The 24,554-nt window shown below is 32.4% G+C and overlaps 1 protein-coding gene across 13 annotated transcripts in view; it reads left to right on the top strand.

The window, feature by feature from the left end:
- The window catches only part of Erbb4 (erb-b2 receptor tyrosine kinase 4), a 1,037,871-nt gene that overhangs the window by 796,673 nt on the left and 216,644 nt on the right, over positions 1–24,554 (top strand). For all 13 annotated transcript variants that reach the window (XM_074071632.1, XM_074071639.1, XM_074071638.1 and 10 more), the window contains 3 exons: positions 13,200–13,332; positions 17,897–18,019; positions 22,329–22,427. In XM_074071632.1, coding sequence (XP_073927733.1) covers positions 13,200–13,332; positions 17,897–18,019; positions 22,329–22,427 — 355 coding nt within the window. The remainder of the gene's footprint in view (positions 1–13,199; positions 13,333–17,896; positions 18,020–22,328; positions 22,428–24,554) is intronic.

Raw genomic sequence — 24,554 nt, 5'->3', positions numbered from 1 at the left:
ATCTATCCTCCTGATGATTAAAGCTCACGAACAATATTTCAGATGTTTTTCTCCTTCCTGCTTTTAAAGATTATTTACTGTAAAAAATGTAAAATGAAATTTAAAATTCCAAAAGTAATGCATGCTCAGTGCATATGTCTGTATCCATATACCACTAAGTATATGAATATGAAGTAGTAAGAGGTCTTCTTTGCTCATAGATATGAGAGAATACTCTGCATATTGCTTGGAAACTTAATTTACTTAATAGCACATTATGGGCAACCTCCCAGATTAATAGATATAGTTCCTTCTTTTTATGATTGCACAGGCTTCCCTAGTAAAAATGTAAAGATAGGCTATTCCAATGTTTTTTTCAGTACTGGAGCTTGAACTCAGGGCCTACACCTTGACGCACTCCACCAGCCCTTTTTTTGTGAAGGTTTTTTTTTTTTTTTGCAAGATGGGTTCTCACGAACTATTTGCCCGGGATGGCTTCTCATGACCTATTTGCCCGGGGTGGCTTCAAATTGTGATCCTCCTGATCTCTGCCTCCTGAGTAGCTAGGATTACAGGCATGAGTCACTAGCACCCAGCTACTATTCCAACTTTCATGTTTCTAGTATTTGTAAAATAAATAACATGTGTGTGTGTGTGTTTGTATGTATCTGACACTGCAAGAAGGATTCTTTACTATATGAAGACACACTGAAAATATTCAATTTGTTGCTCAAATTTACTAATTGCTATTTAAACAAATAGGAAATATCAAAATTATAGAATTTGCACTAAGTCCAACACATTTGAGTTACAGTCATATTACAAAGTAAATAATTCTGTAGCAGATCATTTTATTTAATTGCCCTCAAAATATGGCTACAAAATTTTCACCAGAAGCCAAACAAGGACTGCATCACTTAGAAATTCAGTTTTTATAGGATTTTTTGAGGCATTTTCTTGCTATGCAGCCCAGGCTAGCCTTACACTAACTACATAGTTGGATCTGGCTTGAATTTACTATCCTCCTGCCTCAGCTTCACAAAAAAATTTATTCTAATGAGTTTATAGCTTCATTTATAGTGACATAGAGAGGACTTGGGAGTAAAGAGGTTTAATCAACCCTCTTTCCATTTTTTGATTTATTATGTGGTTGTAAGTAATCTTAGACAGCCAGCTGAATAAATACAGGAATCTTTACTATTTAAACAATTGACAAAATGACTTTGATCTTACAAAGTGTTGAAATAAGTAAAATTTCTAAAATAACTTAGTAGTAGCACTGTATAATCCTTTTATAAAATAAGACTAATTTGGTTGGGAAGGTATCACCCTTTCTCTTTTTGTCTCTATCCTTTAAATTATTACAAATAGACATCATTAATTGATAATAAACCATTAACTGCATGATCTGCATAAGATATGCCCGATGGATAACATCTAAAATTTACAGTTGTTTGTTTGCTTTGGTGCTACTTTCAAATAGCCAAGTACTAGTACAGTTAATGGCCTTAAAATGTCCCCAAGAAGAGATGGCAGTGTTCTCTAGCAACTAACTCAGTACTAGAAAGAGAAATTAGAGCCCATCAATTGCTATCGCCCATTCTCTTATTCACTTTAAGAAAACTGTGCATAAACTCAACTGGCATGACTATAAGTAAAAATAAGCCATTTGCCTAGATAATACTCCAGATGGAAATATGCAGATATATAAATTGAAAAATTAAAAGCCCGAGAAGAAGAAAGTATAAAGATGGTACATGAGTTAGGAAATTTAAAAGAAAAGACTATGTTTATTCCACATTTGGATTATTTATTTAATGACCATTTACAAAACAAAGAAAATTTTAAACATCCTCTGCAGGATGCCCACGAGCAATTCATAACATGGTACAAAGCTGAATGTTAATAGTAGACATAATTTCAATAATAGAAAAATAATAGCCAAAGAACAGATTGAAAAATTAATATTCTAGCTTGGAAGAGAAAGATTCATGTAGTTGTGATTTTTTCCTTAGTAATAATGATTTCTTTTGCATGTAATGAAACAGTTTCAGGCAAAGTGTAAAGTTTTGTTGGTATTATATTATTTCACTGTTGTTTGAATTAGCTTAGGTTCGATTTTTTTTTTCTTTTACATTATCTGGAGGCTGTGAATCTCTATTCGGAGCATCTGCAGAATCATAACATCTTCTAGGCAATCACTTCTGAAAAAAATAGATTTCCCCATAATTAGAAATGTGTTCTAATTAGGGGTTCGATGTTTATATAAGTTTTTAAAGGAGTTATATTATTAAACATTGTTATTAGATGCTCTAAAATGTGTTTTTGTGAATCTCGTCACAATATACCTCCCCTAAAAATATAGAGAACAATCCATTCCACAGTAAAACTATTATTTAGAGTGGAATGCAATGACCAAAGCCTTTGGTGAAAGAGTGTTTGTTTGTCTTTTCTCCAAGTCCTCTGTGGGGGATTTCAACAGAGTAGACAGAAACAGCCTCAGCCTTCCATTGTTTCCCTTGGGTAACTTCCAATCTACTATGGACCCAGAAATGAGAGAAACTGGATACTCAGATTTTGCCAAGTTAAATACTATTGAAGATCAGTTTCCTTCATGTTCATTTTATTGATCTTCCAGTACATGAGTACCTGAGGTATATAAGTCGGGGAAGCATTTTGCTAGTTTTCAATTTTATCATCATTTGAAAACAAATAATAATTAACACATTATCCATTATAATATATTTCAGCTCCAAACTTTAGAAACCACATCCCTGAGGAAGTTTTACAAGCTTTTACCTACTGCTACTTATAAAACTATACAGCATTTCTGCCCATCTCCATCTTCCTCCCATAAAAGCATTTGGTAAAGGCTGATACAGATAAAACCTAGACTAATGATCAAGAGAGTGTGAAAATGAACAAAATATAATAGACTCACCAGGGTTAATAGATGATAATTAGAACGAGAAGGACCATTGGCTTTATTTTTTTGTTTTTAAAAGTCTAAATATCTTGAGATAAAGGATTTCACAGTTAAAATGCAAAAAGAAGGGAAAAGAGGAGAATCTGGTCATACCTTTTTTTAGTTAGGAACTTATTACCATAAAATAAAACAATATTAATGGCTTCAACAAACATCTTTGTTATTCTTTTATATAGCAGATGTCTGGAAGTGGAAAAGCTGTTGCATTGATTCCCTGGTTCCTGAGCATCAGGACCAGACGTGGGTCACTTTCTCTGTCTTTCTGCTTTAGTTAGATAACATTTTTAAGTGGAAGTATTATGTTCAACAGCCCTCCCTGTGCCTTCCTAGAATCTCCATAGCTGACATTTCCCTTCATTTTACTGACCAGAAACTTGTACATTTACACCAAGATGCAGAGAGACTAGGGAGGTTGTTGTTGTTTTGACTGGGCAATTAGAAAGTGTTAGAGGGAGAGGATTAGGAATAACTTTTGGGTTATTCAGATAGGAACTTTGACACACTATGGTGCTGGAAGAAAACACACAAACTAGAATAGGAAAAAATCTTCAGTTGTTTGAAAATCAATTTCATGGTTTTTAAGAGAAAATACTGCCAAATTACTATGGAATCAGAAATATGATATGCTACTACCACATTGATTAAGATTAGCTCTAAGAAGTGACTGACTTGACAGTAGGGAAACCACTGGTGACCTTAATAGGGCTGATTTAGTAGAGAAGCAGAGGCTGAAAATGTGATAAGAATTGTAACAAGAACAAGAGAATGAAAGTGAAGTGAGCTACTGAAGAAAAACTAGTTAAAAGGTAAATGAAAAGAATCTTTTTTGCAATTTCCCCAGTTGTCACATTAAGTGGACATTTTTTCAGAAATATTAAATTATCACCTAAAATATTAAGAATCTTCTTAAAGAAAACATCCAGCTGACATTTCCCTTCATTTCAATGGCCAGCTTGTTAGCTACCTAGTCTTCTTAAATAGATTTGCTTTCCTTGCTTACCTTCCTTAAAACTTGCTACCAGAATACTTTTTGTAATCTATCCTGATAATCCTATTTTAATGGAAGGAGAAAAGGCTTTGGAAGAAAGCATTTCAAGAGTCAAGTCTTAGCTGTCCATTTAAATGCCTGTGATCTTGAGCAATGCATATAACTTACTTTACATTCATTGTACATAAATAATTAATTTTGCTAAAGGAATTATTTGACCCAGCATATGTACAATATCAAGTAAAAATAACTTTGTTCATTAATCCTAAAAGAAAAGTCCAGAGGCTCTATAAAGATGTCCAAAAGTACAAACATCCATAAATCCTGGTATTTCCCCTACAACAAAACCCACTTCTCAAAAGTCTCCTCCCATCTCAATTCATCTAAATTTTAAGTATCCCTTGAGGCCACTAACTCCCCATAAACATTGGTCTCCTCAGCAGGAAACAAGGCTGCCAGCAGGCCAATGTAAGTAGAACAGCCCTGAATCTGAATGGAGGAGTGATCTTTCTTAAGAAGGACACTTCCTTACTTCCCCTTCTTAAGCATTTTTACCAGAAAAATTCTTTGTAGTCTACAACAAAGATTTGAAATCTAAAGTACAGTAAAAACAAAAGAAAAGTTGCTTTACTTATAGAATTGACTATAAAAAGAGCAAACCAAGTTACTGCTTTAAAAAAATGTTTGTGAACCCATATTATGTAATTATGTCCAGTAAACATGACACAGTGATCCAGGCTTTATGTTCATAGATAAAGGTAGACACAATTTACCAATAGAATATAATCTTTTGAGCAACACAGATATCTGAAACTGCAGTTTATAGAAAGAGTAGGATCTTGAGGTAAAGAGAAATGTTAAATATGGAAACAAAGAATGGAACCTACAAAGATTCATTCTTCTGTCAAGGAGTTATACTTTCTGGCATTTTATGAAGCTAATACATTCCTTTGCATGATGAGCAATTTGGGTTGGTAAGGTAGCAGAAGTTTGAAGTACTGAATGCTCAGTTTTTAATCCTTTGGCCTATTTCTTGAGATTGTGTTGTTCGTATAATGATCAGGCACCAGGATACAGTAGTACCTAATGGTTGATTCATGTTTAGTTAAATTTTTAAATATTAAATATTTAGTTTGTGTGTGTGTGTTATGCATTTAATCTAGATGATAGTATGGATTATGATTAAAAGGTACATTAATTTTGACATTTATGATAGTTTATAATAGGTATAATTTTGATATTTATGATAGTATATTGTAGGTACAAAGTGTGAAAAAAAAATCGGATTTCCAAAAAATTCATCCGAGCTCTAAAAACCCTTATTAAAAAAAGTTCTTCTAGCCTATTTCTAACATTTTACTTATAGAAGTTCATGAATATAAAGCTGCACAGGAGTTACGTGTTTTCTCAGGACGGTGAACTTAAGGATGAGAATGTTTGCCTCAAAGCCAAGTGTTGAAATTTGCATACTTTCTCAAACATTGTAAAAAAACAGACACTTCTTTCCTCACTGAGAAAATAAAATGAAGTTAAAAGAAGAATAATGCTGTTTATAAAATTCTCGTACAACAGTTTGAAGTATTTAATCAACTTAAACTATAATGAATATAGATGTAAATATTGCCTAGAAAGACAAACAAGTGAGTTGGAGATATAGCTGAGAGATATGCCTGCTTAGCACACACAAGTTCTGGATTCGATTACCAGCAATACTAATTAATTAAATAAATACATAAGTAAAAGAAGTAAATAATTACCATGAAACTACTAGAAGTTTTTCTCAGAAGCTAGAAATAAAAGAATCGGATCATATTTATAAATTGGTTTATTATCTCTACTGAAATACTGTTGTAACACTGTCATTGAATGAAATATGACATTCACATTTTGAAAAAATATGGAAGAAAATTATTTTAACACATGAAGACAAGTCCAAAAGCACTCAGAGTTGTTCAGGAAGAGGGAGAGTACCTTGTGATTCTTTTATTTAAGCACTTACACTTCTGTTCATATTTAAATTACAGCAGAGAAATCTTGAGCTCTAATCAAAGGACAAAGATATACACTAACATCCTACTCATAAGTAAAACTGTAACTGTCAACTAATGTCAACTTTGGAGTCTGACCCAGATCATTTTCATTTGTTCATAAAGAAAAATGTGTCATATTTATAGAGAAGGTGGAATTCTGGGTTAGAGTAAGCACAATTTGCAAGAGAGAGAGAAAAAAAAAAATACAACTTCTCTTCATGTAGCTGTCTTTGCCCTAGGCAATAACCCTTAAAATGTCCTCTGGGGAATTTCAATGTTTCCTAGTATTTCAAGGTCTCTTGTTTCAAATCTGAACTCTTTTAGGGAAAACTAAACAGTGTGGTCATGCAATAGGCATTGTCAATATAATGGTAGGTACTGCTTGATTCACCTTTCTTAAAAGAAATCCTTTTTTTTTTTTGAAGTAAAAACAACAAAAAAAAACAAGAAAAAAGAACACTCTTAACTTTTCACACTGAGAAGATAAAATGAAGCTAAGACATTATACCCAAGAGTATAAAGGAATTAATGAAAAACCATAATGAATATTGCAATGCAGGTATAATGGTAGCTTAAGGAAAATTAAAATAGTAAGACATAACCAAATATAAAATCAAAATAACTTTGAAAGCTAAATAAATGTGTGTGCATTTTATATTCTCTACTATGAAGACACATGTTAAATAAAAATCTGATTGATGAGGCTGTGTACTCTAAAAAACCCAGTCTTAATGTATCATCTTTAGTAAGAGCAACATAGAATAGCTGAAAAATTAATGGACTTGAGAATCCAGACACAAAATGTTTGCATGACTGCTTATGTTTAACCTTATCTAGGTTATCTTCACTTTTCTGAGTCTGTCTCCTTATATTAGAAATTGGGGTTATAAGATCTATGTTGCATAATTATTGCTAAACTATGCAATGTATTTAAAAAGAAAAATTTAACCATAAAATATAAAACAATTGGAAATTCTACAATCTATTAAAATTATTTAAATTTAAGCATAATACATAGGACCAAATTCATTTTTCCTTTATCACTATAAAACAGAATGATTTTCATGCCAGGATGAAAATTTGACATTTTCACTTATATTTGATTATTTCCAATTGAAAACAAAATGAATGTTTAGTGACACTGTGTTTTCATGGCAGACAAAGCATGTTTCTGCTTAGAATTTTTACTGTTTAAACCATCTGCATAATTAATGAAACACTGAAATTATTCTCATACTCAAAGTTGTGTTTTTTGACTTAGTTGTCAATTGTGAATGAATTCTAAGATTTTCTTTTAATAAAAAATCAACAGGTTTTCAATCCACAAAATTTTTCTCAGATCAGGGCCAAGTTAGCAAATAATACATCCCTGAAGATAACTAACCACCGGATCATGAGGGTCATACTTTCTTCTATACCTCTGTTAGACTTTAAGAAGAAAGGATACAGGATGAAAGCCAACATTGTCTGATTATTTTGTAATAAAATGTAAGTTTATAGAGAATCATTACATTAGATACTAATTTATAGAATATCCATTTAATTTATGATATTTTTATTAGAGACAGTAAGGATTTTACCTTCCCAGCAAGTAAACACAATCTTTCATGAGTGTATATGTATACAAACACAAAATAAATATATAATTCATTAATATCTTTATATACTAAAGATATATCCATATTTAGTGATATATATGTATGTGTATGTATGTATATATATATATATATATATATATTTTTTTTTTTTTTAGATCAATCTACCCTAGATTCCCTTACATTGGCTAAACGTAGAAACTTTTGATCACAAAGGAACTCTTTTCAAAGCGAAAGAGGCACTATTAATACTTAGACTGGAATAAACTAAGACTGTCCTGGCAAAAATGGGGTATATGACTCATTTAATCTTAGAGGATTTTGATTTAGTGATAGTAGTAAACATGCTCTGAATTTAACGGATTTCACAAATGTTCCAAAGACTAGGTCATTACCTACTGTGTTTTGTCGTTTTTAGCATAGGTGAATCAGGTATTTGTGTGTGCTTAAGCTGTGTTATTTCATAGAAGCACTACACACAACTACTTACCGGCAGACAGCTAATGGAAACTCTGGTTGCCTGACTCCAAAGCATCTTTCTATCACAATCATTACAACAAAACATCATACCAAATTGGGAAGATTAGCACCAAGCAACAGTGTTGTATAGGTCTATCATTTTTGAGACTTGTAAAGTTTGTTTCAAAAGTTTGTTTAAAAAATGTGGTATTGTATTTATCTGACTAGTCTGATTTTTATATTAGCACATATTAGTTGTACAAAGTGATTTCACTGTGATACTTCCATACATGTATACAATGTACCTCTATCAAATTCATACTCTCTACCATTCCCTTTATTTCTCCTTCCCACTTCTTCAAACAATTTCAAAAGGCTTCATAGTTCAATTTCCATAGACAGGTATAAAGTCATTCTACCATATTCACTGCTCCTTTCACCCTCTTCTTTCACTATCCCCCCTCCTGCTAGTACCCGCCCAAACAGAATCTTTTTTAAAGTCCTGTTATTCGTTTATAAAGACTAGATTCTCCATGCAAATCATTAATATATGCATGAGATATATGATTCCATGCATATATTCATTTAGCACACACAATCTCAGTTTAACCTTTAGTGCCAATAAATAAATAAATAATAAAGTGAAGCAGCTCTTAGATCCAACAAATTCTGAGGACTTGTTTTCAAATTATTGAGCTTAAAGAGATTCTAAAAGTAGAACTTTGATTTTAATGTCAATACCATCAACTGCAAACTGTACTGTCAGTGCATCATAGGAGTCTTGGTTGTTGGCTTTAGTATAAATTGAAAATTATTATGTGCTCAAAACAATGGAGAAAATATTCTGATGTTAAAAATTTAATTAACCTTTTATTTGGTGATGAACTCACTTTACCATTTAAAAACTTATGTATTTAACATTCTTTGCAATGACTGTATTAGTCAAAATGATAGTTTTACCAATTAAGAAAACCAACACACTTCATTTTTATAGGATAGTTAACCATTAATATTAAATGGAAAGAGAATATAAAAGTATCTTAGAAATATTTGAGATTTAATCATAAATTATATTGTCACTGCTAATTTTTATGTGATCTGATATTTAGAAGGAAAAGGACTAGTGAAGGAATATATTTGGATGTTTTTAAAAATAAAATACAGTTTCATGTATCCTCAAATATTTCATATTTTCCACTGAGAAAAATACCATGGCTGATAGTAATTAGTGATAAGAATGTATCTTTTTTATGAGTACCATTATTTTGGGACACTCTGGTTTTTTTTATAGGATAATCATAATCAAGACAATAAAATATAATGCATTGTATTATTTCTGATCTTGTAAATGAGATTATTAAAACTAAATTCTGTGCTTTGAAGTAAATTAAGGAAAGTTCATTTGTGATTTCAGAATCCTCGTGTTATTAGTTTCTTGAGTATTGTGCAGATATCGGTTTCATTATATTATTTGAAAACCACTACATAAGGTCAAATTATTTCTATCCTTTTATTCTAAGTTTGATTTGACACTTGAAGTTTATTTTATGGTGTAGGAAGGGGGTGCTTTTCATTTTTAATGGACATTCAAAGACTAATCAAGAAACAAGCACTACTGTTAAAAATAAGGAATTTAAAGGGTTTCCTTTGACCCTCCTGATCTCAATAGTGTCTGTGAGTCAGCAATGTCTCTGACTCATGTAGGAGGAAAGCTCTCAGGATCAGCTTGGTTGGCTGATCTGGGAGAGACATACAGCAATTTAAAGACACAATTTGGGCATTGACATCCTCTTATCCAAGGTCTTCATAAAGAGTTATGATTTGCCAGATGTAATGGCACATGAATTAATCCTAGCTCTGGTAAGGCTAACACAGGAGAATTACAAGTTCCAAGTCAGACTGGGCTATATAGAGAGGCCCTATCCCCAAAAATAAAAACAAAAACAAACAAACAAATAAGGAAACAAAGAGTTCAGCATTAACTCTTTTGGGGTGAAAAAAATAGAGCTCTATCCTACACCTATAAATATTTAGGAGCCACCAAAATTGAGGGGTGTAAGAAATACGTAAATATTATCAACATTTCCAATTAGCTTTGTTTTTATGGAACCTAATATTAATTGTTGGAAACATAATGGTGACTAAATGTCTTGAACACATTAAACTATAATGAATAGAAAATATACGCAGAAGAACTTAAAATCTAAGAGTGGAGAAGAAATAGCAATATGAAATCTTAATTGAAAATACAAAGTAAACATTTGGAAAAAGATAAGGCTATTATCAAAATCTAAACTTTTAGACAGTAAATTTTTTATTTTGTATTTTTCTTAAAATTAATAAACTTTTATTTCAAAGGAAATATAAATATAGACAAGAACTACACTAAATAAAAGTACAAATAAAAGAACATGATATTCACACTAGCCACAACTGCTATTTAGTATCTGATATTATTACAGATCTATATATCTACAGGTACATCTATGGGTAAATGGATAAGTTTCCCATATTAAGATCTTAGTGTTTTGCACCCTAGTCCTTTTAGTTTGTGGTCCATGTCTTCCTATGGCAAGAAATATATATCTCATCTACCTGATCCATATTCAGACTTCTCAAATTATCTGAAGTAGGACTTTATAGTTGGTTTGAACAAACCACAATCCAATCCAGGATTGCACTTCACATCCAATTGCTATGTGGGCTAAGTCTTCTTAGTCTACAACAGTCTCTTTTTCTCATGAAATTCAGTAATTATTATGAGAACCTGCAAGAGGTCTTATAGAGTGTTCTCCTTTCTTGATTTTACTGGCACCTTCTTTGTAGTTAATACTTTATTTTTTTAGAGAACAATCTGAATATGAAGAATTTGGCATCTTAAAAATGTCCAACTAAACATTTTTTAATGATTTTTAAGTGCAGTGACTATAGCTCATTTCTTCAAGTTGTTTGTACTTCTACAATTATAAGGAAAAAGTAAGGAAATCCAAGTCAATGAAAGGAAGTGCCATGGGAAAATACTAAAAATGAATGTTAACTGGAAAAACAGAAATTGATAATGTTTTATTTTGATTGCCATGACCAACCTAAGTAGTAATGACAGGACAATTAGTCTCCACAAGAATAAGATGAAAATTATAGGTGTCTTGTTTTTTCTATTGACAGTTATCTGTATTACAAAACAGTCAACAAATAAAGAAAACCAAGATAGAACATTTAAAAAAGATGTACAGTGATGCTGGGTGCCAGTGGCTCATGCCTGTAATTCTAATTACTCAAGAGGCCAGAGATCAGGAGGATCATGGTTCGAAGCCAGGCTGAGCAAATAGTTCACAAGATCCTATCTTGAAAATCCCATCACATACAAAATAAGGTCTGGTGGAGTGGTTCAAGGTGTAGGCCCTGAGTTCAAGCCCCAGTACCACACACACACACACACACACGCACACAAATTTACAGTAACCTTGGCATTGATATATATTTGTGTGTATATATGTGTGTGCATGCACATTTCATGAAAATATACTGCCTATTCTTTTATACAATAAATAAACAGAAGGTCTGAGCTTGGTTCACATCTTCAATGAAAATGTTGGACATCCTTCTCAATTATACATGTCCTTTGCAATAACAGAAATTGGGCTAAGGAAATAAAAATACAACTCTTTCTGTAGTAGTGACTTTTCAATGATGTGCTCAGCACTTAAGCTAAAAATTATGCCTTTGATTGAAAATCTAAAATACTTTTGAAATACATACTTAACTGGTATGTTCAAAATATGATTCTGCTCACACAGTAACACATCACAATGATGAGTTTGTGTCTATACTATAATTTTCTAAACAGATTTTTTATGTCTGTAGAAAATCCCATTTAAGAAAAACTAGTTGAATTATAGCAACATTTCAGTAAGCTATAGCACTTTGAGCTGTCAGGAAACAACCTTTAGAATGAACTACTTTTTAGATTTTTTCCTCAGTTTTATATGACAATATAGAGTCATAATCTTTAAAAGACATGACTTCATTTATTGAAGTAGTTATACAGATTTTTTGAAGGGCTTTTTTTTTTTCAGGGGTTTTTTTAGGATCATCCAATATCATTACTTCTGGTCTTTGAGTAAAAGTGTATTTTGTAAGTGCAAGTATTTTTTTTCCCAGAGAATGTAGCTGTGTAGAATAGGTTGTTGTAAAAGTAGGAATATATGGTATAAAATACTTTATTATGAAAAGTGTGATAGGAAATTCTTTTTATTTGATACCTGTTATAGTTCAATAGTCAAATATTTATTACATAGGGTATATGTATTTTGTCCCAGCTTATTTAATATGGCATATGAAATTAAAATATTTCAGGTCTCTGACCACTGAAAGTTCATAGACACTGCTTTACTCTTTTTATTCTTTAAAGGATATAAATCTCTAATCTCTTTCTAATCCCTCTTTGGCAATTTCATATCTTGTAATGTAATATTTAATGTGGAGAGTTCTTACTGGTTTTCTCATAGAATGATGGGGGTTAGACATGTTTCTGGATGGGATGTTCACTTTTGCTATAGAGCAGTGGTTCTAAACTGGAGGTGATGTTTGCAGATATTTGGAAATCTCTAGTGTCATCAGCCTGATTGGAGAATGAGTGGATAGACACCAGGGATGCTGCTAGACATCCTAAAATGCACAGAGCCGTGCCTCACAACAAACTCTCATCTGGCCCGAAATTGTCAATAGTGCCACTGCTGAGACTGTCACTTTAGAGAAAATGCTGAAAATAAAATTATGTACCACAACAATATTATTAAAATGTATTTTCCATTTATTCACGAATAATAATAAAATTTAAATGATTTTAAATGTTCCCATGCCACCATCTTAGCATATGTTTTTCATTCTGTTACCAAGTTTTAATTTTTTTCATCAAATAGCATGTTGTGACTGCTCATCCTCAAAAATTAGCTGTGTGTGCATGGTTTATTTTTACAAAACAAAGCAACAAACTGCACTTTTGCCATGAGAAGGTTTTTTTTTACAGCCCTAATGCATCCTTATTTTCCATTTATTCTAAATGACTAGATTCATGAAATGTGGATAATTTCTTATATAACTCATCTTTCCTCTTCCTCAGTTTCTTCTCTATACTTATTTTTTTTTCTTCTTATTGGCAGAACTCCCTTGATTGCAGCAGGAGTCATCGGTGGGCTCTTCATTCTGGTCATTGTGGGTCTAACATTTGCAGTCTATGTTAGAAGGAAGAGCATTAAGAAGAAAAGAGCTTTGAGAAGATTCTTGGAAACAGAGGTGAGGTGGTTATTATTTCTTTTTACATACTTAGGTTTAAGAGATATAGATGACACGGGATCTTTCTGTTTGTTTTGGATGTCACAGAAGCAATTTTATTTTATAATAGCATACAATTGTTGTACATGGAGGGTACATTGTGACGTTTTACATATGTGCTTGCAATATACCTAATTTGATTTACCCCCTCCATCATTCTCCCTCATCCCTCTCTCCCCTTCATAGAACAATTTCAGAAGGTTTCATTATTTTGTTTTCATACATGAATACAAACTGTTTCCACCATATTCACCCTTCTTTACCCTTTCCTGTCCAAGTGAAAATCATATTCTGTTAGTTCACTTTCCTGATGAGATTTTGTATTTTGTTTTATCTTTGTAAAAAGTTGGTGAAGAGATCAGATTATATAGTAAAAGTAATCAAGATAGGTTCATAGCTTGAGGAAGGTAGATGATAGAGCCCAGGACATTATTGTATTGGGAAAAGGACAGATCTGGTTTTGGTTTTATTTTTTGGTTTTTATGTTTATATTTGGTGGGGTTCTACTTGCAAACTCTGGCTATAGGATATCTCAATAGTGACAGAACTCACAAATATTAGAATAGAGCATATCTCAGTGTCAGAACTAGCAATATGTTAGAAAGAATTTTTCTGGTTCAAAATATAAGCAAATAGGCAAGCAATATGTACTTTAATTAAGGTAATTAGTTGGCATTCAATGATCTTATTATACCAGCAGTGAAAGATTGACCTTACAAGATAAAGCTTAGTGTTGTAATCACACAGAACTTACAACACAATTTATAAGACATATTTAGTATTATGCATAGTGGTTACTGTGAATATGTAAAACATACATTAATTATTATAATTTATTTTCTATTGTAATACTAAGTTCTCTAGAATGCAAGCTGACAGTTTTCATTGCACACTCCTGTGCAATGAAATACAATTAAAGAAAACCATGAAGAACCAGACCATTCTTAATTCCCATCCTCCATCTTTTTCCTGATACCCACATCCATGGGTATGGGTACCATGGACGTGGGTATCAGAGGAATCCTGAATAATTCAGAGCAATTCTGTCTTGAGATAAAAATTACCCTGTGCTTAATGTATCACCCATTGTCATTGCAACAACATGGCTTTCCCTCTAAACACTAATAGAAAAGGAATGCTGATTCTTTCATAAATTTCTCATAGTGATGATGAATTAGACTGATAAAGAATTTGATTTTAACTCTTCCTCCAGTAATTGAAATGAGATAGGATAATCATGTGAAAGTTTCTGAAAGCTACTGCTGCATATAGGAAAATATTTCCTATCTGAAATAATTCATACCTGAGAAAACATAGCCATAATTTTCACATTAGCTGGCTATTTACAGAAGATCATCTTGATTACTTTCAGCCTTGCACTATGAATGAAAGTTAGGGAACACATGTTATATGAATATTTTCAATTGGCTAGAGTGCTAGACGCAAATAAAATTCTCCCCCATGGCTGTTTTGGGGCAGAGAATTCTGAAGAATAATGTAAACTACAGTTGCAGGACTAAAAGCTCAGAACAACAGTGAACATTTAGGTGACTGAGTAGAGGAGAAAATCCATTAACTACCTACAAGGAAGGCTCATTGCTATGAAAAGAATTGTGTTGCTTTGTTCTGTTTCTGAAATGCAATGTTTACTAAGAAAGTTCTTCAAGTTGTCATTTCCCTGCTATACAAACACATTCTGATCGGTCTTTTAAAAAGGTTTTATACAATTATTGCTTAAGACTAAATTATTTTATATCCTCAGGTTAGATTAGTATATAATTTCCCATGTTTCTTTCAGTGAAAGTAAATGACTATGATTTTCAACCACCATCTAAATAGAAAAGTAATTCTTAAAGAAGTCAATTTAAATCCTTAAATCCTAAAGGTAGATTCTGCATCAGAGGAGAAAAATTTTGTAAGGCACTTAAAATTGATAAAATCTCCTAGGATCATTTTGCTTCCCATTTTCTTTCTTCTGTTATTTGTAAAAGTACAAAAGATACAGTTTTCAAAGCATATTCATTGAGATACACTGAAAGTTTGAAGCTAAGGTAGGTGCCTTGATTAAAAAATATGTATTAAGGAGACATGATACTTTCTCTTAAAGAGTGACGGATTCATTTCCTACAATATGCCAGGCAACATTCTGGGATTGTCCACCTATGCTGTCTCATTTCATCCTTTGACTGTCCTCTAAAACAAATGTTTCTATATCTATTTCACAGAAGGGGTAAATTGCCTTTTAGCCTAGAGCAGAAACCCTGGTATGCAGTCATCCAAATTTACTCAAACCTCTTTATAACATTTCACTCCTAGCTTGTAAAATATTCTTTTAAAGAGGTAACATTCAAATTCCCAGAAAGGATGTGTTTGTGGAAAACTTCAATAGTACATTAAATAATTGCAGGAAAATACACATCTCAAGTAGAACTGTGAACTTTCAAAATATGGAATTATTGCATGGTATATGCCAAGCTACGTATTTTATATATATTGCCCAAAATGCTGAAGCCCCCTTCCCAATTTTGTGTGTAATTTTTATATGTCTTTTATGTGTAATTTTTTAAATGACTCATAAGTAATCATCATACACATAGTGTTATCAAAATCTTTGGACAACTGTATGAATGAATTGTCTTCAAATGAAAGAAAAATCTGCTGAAGATTCTGTTTCAGACTTAATGAATATTTTAGTGATTCTTTCTCAGATTTTTCATGTCATTTGAATGAAGTTAGAAATTATCAGATTTATTTTTTCACTACAATTTTGAAAATGAAGTAAAAGCAGACTTGTCACACTATTAGAAGATAGTCTATGTTTGTAGATAATTTTTATCATGATCTTCCTAAAATTCTTGCTAGTGCTATACTTACCTACACTCAAGACTGTTCCACTAATTAAGCAGGCCATGATGTCTACAGAAGCAAGATAATAACACTCAAGCTGGAGGGCTACAGTGCACTTAGCATTGTAAACAGACATTTTGAAATACTGTGGTGTGTCCAGACAATTTGAGTAGGAGTAGCCCTTAATTATTTTCTTATGAAGGGAAAGAATAAGCTATTTCTCTATGTATAAAGTTTAGTTCCTTTTTAACTTACAAAAGGGAAAAAAACTCTCCTACTTTTCTCACTTTCTTTTTTCTTCATGCATGAATTAAAACTTAATATTTTAACAAGGAATATAGGGTTTTGGAGCCCAAATTCTCTCTTATGTATAGTAATGCCCTTATTCATGAATGATACCTTTCAAAACCACAAGTGGATTCCTGAGACAGTGCTGATAGCACTGAACTCTATATACACGGTGTTGCTTTTCTTATACAAACACAACTCTGATAGTTTAATTTAGAAATTAGACACAGTAAATGAGTAACAGTAATAATGAGATAGAGCAATTATAAAAATATACTTTACTAAAAGTAGTTTAAACTTATGAGTTATTTACTTCTGAAATTTTCTCCTTAGAATTTTCTAAATAGACTTGACCATAGGTAATTGAAAGTATAGAAAGTGGAACAGTGGGTAAGGGATGATTACTATAAACATTTGTCTCACCTATGCCAGTGACTGGTACATATTCACATACCTTTCCCTATTCATTCCTCCTCTCCAGCTGAATGACATTTTAACTGTGATGTCTAAAACTGCCAGCCTACACGACATTTTTGCCCATGCTTAGCCCACCTGATGACCTAATGTTTTCCACTTTAATCTCACTTTTTAGACTTGTCTCGATCCCTGGTGTATTCTTCCATATGTTCCTCCTGATGCTACAGGTCAACTACTCTTCACCATGGGAAGTGCCCACCTGATGCAAATCCAATTTTATTTTCTCAAGACTGATCTTGAAGTGCACTTCCTTTAGGAAGTCAGAACTAGTGAGGTTCTACATCCAGTGGTCATTGAATTCCTTTCCTTCTATAGCAATCACTTAACATCAAGAATCAAATCATAAAATTTTTTTATCTGGAAGGTGCACTAGGACCTGGTTATTTAAAAGGAGTTTAAAACCTACCATCATATATAGATATCACCTGGAGTTCTATAAAAATGCAAAATTTCAGGCCTACTCTACATCTTCTGAACCAGGACTTGCATTTTGACAAGAATCTCAGGGATTTTTGTCTCTTCACTGAAGTTTTAGAAGCACTGTTCTAAGGACTAGAATTGTGCTAGCTTTTTTCCTCTTTTGACACATTTTCTAGTATTCCAGCTAGATTTTAAGCACCAAGAAGGCAACATTTGTATTTTTATACATCATATCTCTTAGCCTAGTATGCCTCAAGGTAGAGCACACTTATTATTTGAATTCACACAGGTAAAAAGTAGGAGAAGAGAAAGGCAAGGTCTGAAGGATTTCCTAAGTGTTTGTGGATGGTGAGTGAGCGTCTCATCTTACAAAAATATTGGTGGTCACAAAAACTATGTGCATTTTTTCATTTGTGAGAACAAGATCCAGAGAGAGTGTGAGCAGGACTGATTAAAGGATTGAAGTTAGATAACCTATCTGTTTGCTTTGCAGTTGGTAGAACCCTTAACTCCCAGTGGCACAGCACCCAATCAAGCTCAACTTCGTATTTTGAAAGAAACTGAACTCAAGAGGGTAAAAGTCCTTGGCTCAGGTGCTTTTGGAACTGTTTATAAAGTAAGTAAGAACAACACATATCATCAGTTATTTAAGTTTTGTTTCTACTTTGAAAAATAATAGTCAAGGTAATTACTTAGCCAACCTAATTTCCTTTTAATGTTCAGAGAGGAGGACCGTCATAGAATTGAGAAGTTGCTGCACAAATGAATCCATTAATTTTTATTGAACAAGCTTGGATAGTCTTGAGAGAAACACAGGAAATAATGGTAAAGCCAAGTATAGTTATTTCTCTCTCTTCTGAGCCCGTTTCAATTTTGCCCTCTCTTTGGCAAATTTTCATTTAATATCCCAAGTACTCAGCCCCAAAGCATTTTCCTCTCTTCCTACATAGTGCTCCATGAACTCCCAAACATGCCTGAGCAATGTACCATAATAACTTGCTCTTCTTTCCTTCTACTGTTTTATTTTAAAAAATCCATATCAGAACACACATATAGAAAGTGATTAAGGCAAGATGCTAAACCACTTTTTGCCTATTTGTTACATATATGATTTAGAAGTCAATGTCCATAGAGTTTATGTGTAAATATCAAATTGACTATATGAGAAATTCAGGTCAGATAAGAGGAAAGAGTAACATTATGGCTTTACAATGCGAGATATTTCTGGAAAGGGAAGACTCAAATAATGACACTTGTATGTTAACTTTATTTAGCTTAATTACAAAATCAACCCAGAGGCCAGACCCAAGTTTAGTTGTGGTAAAATTTGTTTTAATAGTAAAAAACACAAATAGGAATCTGCCACGTTACTCTTGAACCCTTCTTTATAATAATCATTGCTACAAGACTTATTTTGCTGCTTAATATGTTTCTTAACCATAAGTATAAGCCCCATTTTTTACAAACATATCAGTTAAAATTATTGGAGCTTAGCAATTTTTCATTTTAAAATGTTCAGTTTTTTTTTAACTATTTAAAACAATGATTTTAGCTGAGCATGGGGACACATTGCTATAACCTCCAGCATATGGGAGGCTGGAATGGGAAAATAATTCAAAAATAATTCTTTTTTGAGACCTGGTCTCAAAAAAGAAAGTAAAACAATGATTTATTTAACAGAAAATATTAATAAGTAGAAGATAGACCTTAATTTTTCTGTCCTGAGTGTTTCAAAATTTTCTCTTCTTACAACTCTTTCTTTCTAAGATCAAAATGCAGAAGTTTTCCTAATCTTTTTAATGTGCATATTTTATCCAATTAAATTTTGAATTATTAACTGAGCTAATTTTCACAGACACTATTCTAAGCTGACTTGATGACTTTCTAATCTTCAAATTCTTTGCATGTTCAAAGAAACACAACTCACCTTTTTTCTCAACTTATATTATGCTAGAAAATAGAGATTCAAAGTGTATCATTTTATATGCTTAAAATTTAGTCTAGTTTTTAAACTTGTATTCATATATTTAATTAGTTTATATATTTCAATGATAAAATTGTATCGAATAAATTCTTTGGTATGTTAAAATAAAATCCTAAATTTTAGCATTAAATGAAAAAATTGGCAAACTGAATGTAATGTAGTAAATTGCATCAATACAATGATTGGCTCAATCATTCTGGATCAGGTCCCAACATAACCTAGTATTCCAATCACCTGTTGCAGGATTTGCTCCCACATGACTTAACTCATAATTGTTACAATCTTCCATATTCATAGGTACAACCAAAAGGTTCTTTGCTAAACCACAGGATAAGTCAGTAGCAATGAGTTAGAGCTTTCTTACCTTATGTACCATATATCATGTTTGTTACTAATTCTGCATCTCTCATGGACAAAATTTAACACACATAACAAAATTAGTGTTTTTATGGAGAATTGAGATAAAGCTAAATGGCCAAATTTAAATACATTATAACAAACTTCCATTTTTAAGATAACTCAATATTAGATTGTTACCGAAGTATCATCACTCTTATATTTTTTCAGATAAATATGTTCTGGAAGTTAAATTTTGTTGTAAATAGTGGAGACCCTACAATTCAAGACTAAACACTATCTCATCTCTTTGATAGGAAAAATACTTCATATTTAAACATTCAATATAAAGCTTTATTAAGAACAATTTTTGCCTGTTATTCATGACTAGTTTATTTTTATTGAAATTATTTGTGACCAGGTGTGTTGGCTCATATCTGTAATCCCAATCACCAAGTAGACACAGATTGGGAGGATTGTAGTTTGAGGTCAGCCATAGCAAAAAGTTGGTAAGACTCCATCTCAACCAACAGAGCTGGGTGTGGTTACATGCTTTTGTCATCCCACCTTTGCAGAGGCATAAACAAGAGGATCACAGTCCAGTCTGACCCTTGAAAAAATGTGAGATCCTATTTGAAGGTTAACTAAAGCAAAAAGACCTGGGAACATGGCTTGAATCAATATATCAATTGCTACAGGATATACTTTCTTAAAGCATAAAGGATTATTCTTGACCACAGAAATGCAAATTGCTCAGGCAATTAATTTGGTTATTTTTCCTCCTAACTGGAGATATTCTGTGTTAAAACATAAAAGATTAGAATCAGTTTTTATCTGGTTAAGTCAGGAAAATAATCTCTGTTCTTATTTTAAAAGCAGCAAAAATTAATTCACACTGAATGTGTATTCCTATTTTAAAACTATAGGGATAGTTGAATATTTAACATTGATGCCATGTATTTGTAAAGCAAGCTGCTCTGTGGCTATTTTTTCTGTGTTTTTTTTTTTGCATTTGTACTTTAATATTTTAAAAATTTTATGCCACAAATAACTTATTATTTTGCATATGGCATATGGATTTCCCTATTGATTCAGCCAGCAAAAGATACAACCCTAAATCTCCTCTTAAGGTGAAAGTATTTTTTTCTTGCTATTTATCAATTCTTGTGTGTATGTCTTCTATTATTCCAACTTTGGGTAACATAAATACATATAATCGATGTTCAAAGTGAAAAATTTTTAAATCTTTTATTCTATGAATACAACCAGCCAATATTAACAAAGACACAAGGTGGAGTAGATGTCTTATTCAGGAATAGCAGACTATATTTTTTTTCCTTTCATGAATGTTAAAACTGTCATTAGTAGTCATGTTTTATATCATGACTAAGAAATTAAAATTTGAGATTTTCTTCCCTCTCCTGATTTTATTTGGTTTTTTTTGGGTTCATTTTGAGACAATGCACTCTAAAAAAAAATCCTTGTATAAACTATTCATCCTTTTGTATCTTATTAAAATTATTGTCCTCATTTAAGTGTTCAAATTCAGTTTACCCCAAAATTGTATTTCTTAATTTAATGGGGTATTTTTCAAATTCTACCAACTTTACACTTTTCCAATGCATAGATCCTTTTCAGATGTTATAGTTATATGTTGACAGGAAGAGAGAATTGACAGTGGCCAATATATACATTTCATCTTTACCTAAAGGATAATAAAAATCCTTGGTACACACAGAGTTTAATATGGACAGATTAATATATGTTCAATATCCCCTAGTACTTGCTTTTGAACTCTAATTCTAAAATAACCACCTTTGAAAGTTAATTCTTAATTCAATCTGAGCTGGGAGAACATGAGAGTATGTTTTTTAAATTATTTTCTTTTAGTTGCAGAATTAGATAATAATAAAGCTGAAAGGACCTTCAGCTTTACTTAGCCCAGGCTTCTACATTACAGTTAAGAAAGCTGAAGTTAAAAAAATGGAATATCCTTTTCAAAGTCTTGAGAAGTTGGTAATACTGTCCTTGTGTGTGTGTGTGTGTGAGGGTACTGGGGTTTGGACTCAAGGCCTTGAGCCTGACAGATTCTTCATTTGAGCTACACAACCAGCGCTTTTCACCATACGTTTTTTATGGACAGGGTCTCACATTTATGTGTGGGCCAGTCTGGACCACCATCCTCCTATTTATGCTTCCCAAGTACTGGAATGACAGACGCGCACCACCACACCTGCTTTCATTAGTTGAGATGGGGTCTTGCAAACTGTTTTGCCTGTGCTGACCTCAAACTATACTATCCTTATGCTCTCCACCTCTTGAGTAGCTAGGATTTCAGGTGTAAGCCACTGCACATGGCTTGAAATTTTTCATTCTGTCCTATTTCAATGCTTTCTTCTCTTTGCAAAGCCTTTGTATTGCACATATGTTGAATTTGATAAGCGTGCAAACACCTCAAAAACACATGCAAAAAAGTTTATTAATTAAGTAAATGAACTAAGCAATTTTAAGATGTTAATAGTTTGAGAGGTCAAATCAAGTTTTACTTCTGCTATAAATGTTACATGTCTGTTGATATATATTTAATGTGACTTCTTCCTGAAAGGGTATTTGGGTACCTGAAGGAGAAACAGTGAAGATTCCTGTGGCTATTAAGATTCTCAATGAAACAACTGGTCCTAAAGCCAATGTGGAATTCATGGATGTAAGTATATGCAAGCACAAAATCATGTTTTTTCCACTATCCTTGAGGTTTGAAAAAATATTTCTTGTTTGGATATGATATAATCTTATATTTGGAATTTTTAAGACCAGTTTACATTATAGCATGACTTTTAGATGCCCTCTGTTTTATATATATATATATATAATGTCTAGATAATTCACTAGAACTTGCTTTTAAATTTTGAAGATATTTAAAATCCCCATGATAGATTATCTTTTGTGAATCAGATGTGATATTTTCATATTAAATGTAGTCAGATATTATTTTAAGCAAAAGAAATACATAATGGAAACTGAAAATACATTATAAATCACCACTGGTATTTAATAACCAGATATCATAAGTGTATTTCTTAAAGTTAGTTACACGAAACCTTATTTGAAGGCATGTGAGTGGTGGTAATGGTAAGTCCCGAATATTTACAAAGTACTAAACAATGTTATAGATAATAGCTCACCTAATTTTGATGACACAACAGTGCAGGTAACCTCAACGTGAACCCAAGGTCACAATGTTAGGAAATGATAAGCCCAGGTTTTCAGTTCCAGCAACCCACCTTGTTCTGGGGTCAAAAAATGTTTTCTTAAGTCAGAAAACTGTCAGGATTTGTATGCCATGTCTTCTCTGTGTCAACTCCCCAACTCTGCTCATATTAGTTGGAATGCAGCCATAGGGAGTTAATATAAAACAAAGTAAAATGTGAATGGTGTGTCTGTGTTCCAATAAAACTTTATTTACACAACCAAGATGGCAGACCAGATTTGATTCGAGGGCCATCTTCTGCTGCATGTTTCCTACTGTGAAAAACTGCATTTGGGGAGAATGGCGATGATTTGAAAAATTAATTGAGTTGTTTTAATCTATTGTAGTTATGACCTCTTTGGTTGAAAACAAGCAAGATTAATTTCTGTAGTAAGTTAGTCTCTACTAAATTTAAGAACCTATTCATACCATTTAATTTCCTATTGAAATTTACTTTTTTAAATTCAATTCAGAAGTCAGGACTGCATAGGTAGAAAGCATCAGCTATAGAATAATAAGAAATTCTAAAGAATAAAAGTACATTATAAGGTCAATCAGTACTTTAAGACTTCCCCCAGCAAGAGTTGTAGATTAAGCTGTTCAGCAAATTTCAGACAGCATGATGGAATAAAATTATATATGTGCATGCTGTTATTTTTTCACATTGAACACAAGATGTCTTGCCAGGTATTCTAGAAAAGACCTATATACATTCTTTCTCTGCCTTTTAACTTAATGTCTTCAGTAATAAGAATGATTCAATTTTCAAATGACCTTTTATATGAATGACGAAGCAAGCATACGTACTTTGATTTTTTTTAAGATGGATTGCAATATATTCCTACCAACTTTCTCTTGAAAGCTCTTTTGTAAAATTTACAGGCGCTCAGTCTGCGACCTTGAATAATTTGAATATAATGCTAACCACCTCACGTAAGGCTATTTTAGCTTAATTTGCTATTTGTTTTTACATAGTAGGGCTAAGGGTACAAACCAGATACCACAAACAGCTGATTCTGTGCCTTATCACAGTTGCTAAATAAGTTAAATGTCATCTGGACCCAATAAATATTGAGTCCAGTACCTAAATAATGTTTTTTTCTGCAGGTCTGCAAAGGTTCTGACACTCCCTGCAACTACATGTCTTGGCTCATATATTAAACTTTAAAACTGAACCCTTTTTCAGTGATGTCCCAATTATTCAATGTGATCTTGATCAAAGCTAGCAACTTGTGAAGGGAAAGTAGGAATAATAAAGAAAAATTACAGTACGTACAAACAGTGTAAGTTAATACATAAAATTAATAGAAGACAGGTCTTGCCCAGCTTAGGCTAAGCTAAAGCTGAAATTCACAAGAATGCTAATAATCTCTGCTGGAGGCCTGGACAGCCATTTTTATCATATTTCCATGGAAACAGACTAGCAAAAGGGGGTTAAGAGGCTACAAAATAATCGCCTAAAAAAGAAGCTCTAAAAACCTCATCATGATTTCAAATGATTATTTGAAAGCTCCTAACCCCATCCATATTCTCCCCCTTGATCTGAAGCCTATTCCCATGGAAACAAGAGTGGGATGGCAGCTT

This window comes from Castor canadensis, chromosome 4 (assembly GCF_047511655.1).
Source record: "Castor canadensis chromosome 4, mCasCan1.hap1v2, whole genome shotgun sequence".
Classification (NCBI taxonomy): domain Eukaryota; kingdom Metazoa; phylum Chordata; class Mammalia; order Rodentia; family Castoridae; genus Castor; species Castor canadensis.
Note: the sequence above shows the minus strand (reverse complement) of the source record. Positions and strands in the feature narration are given on the sequence as shown.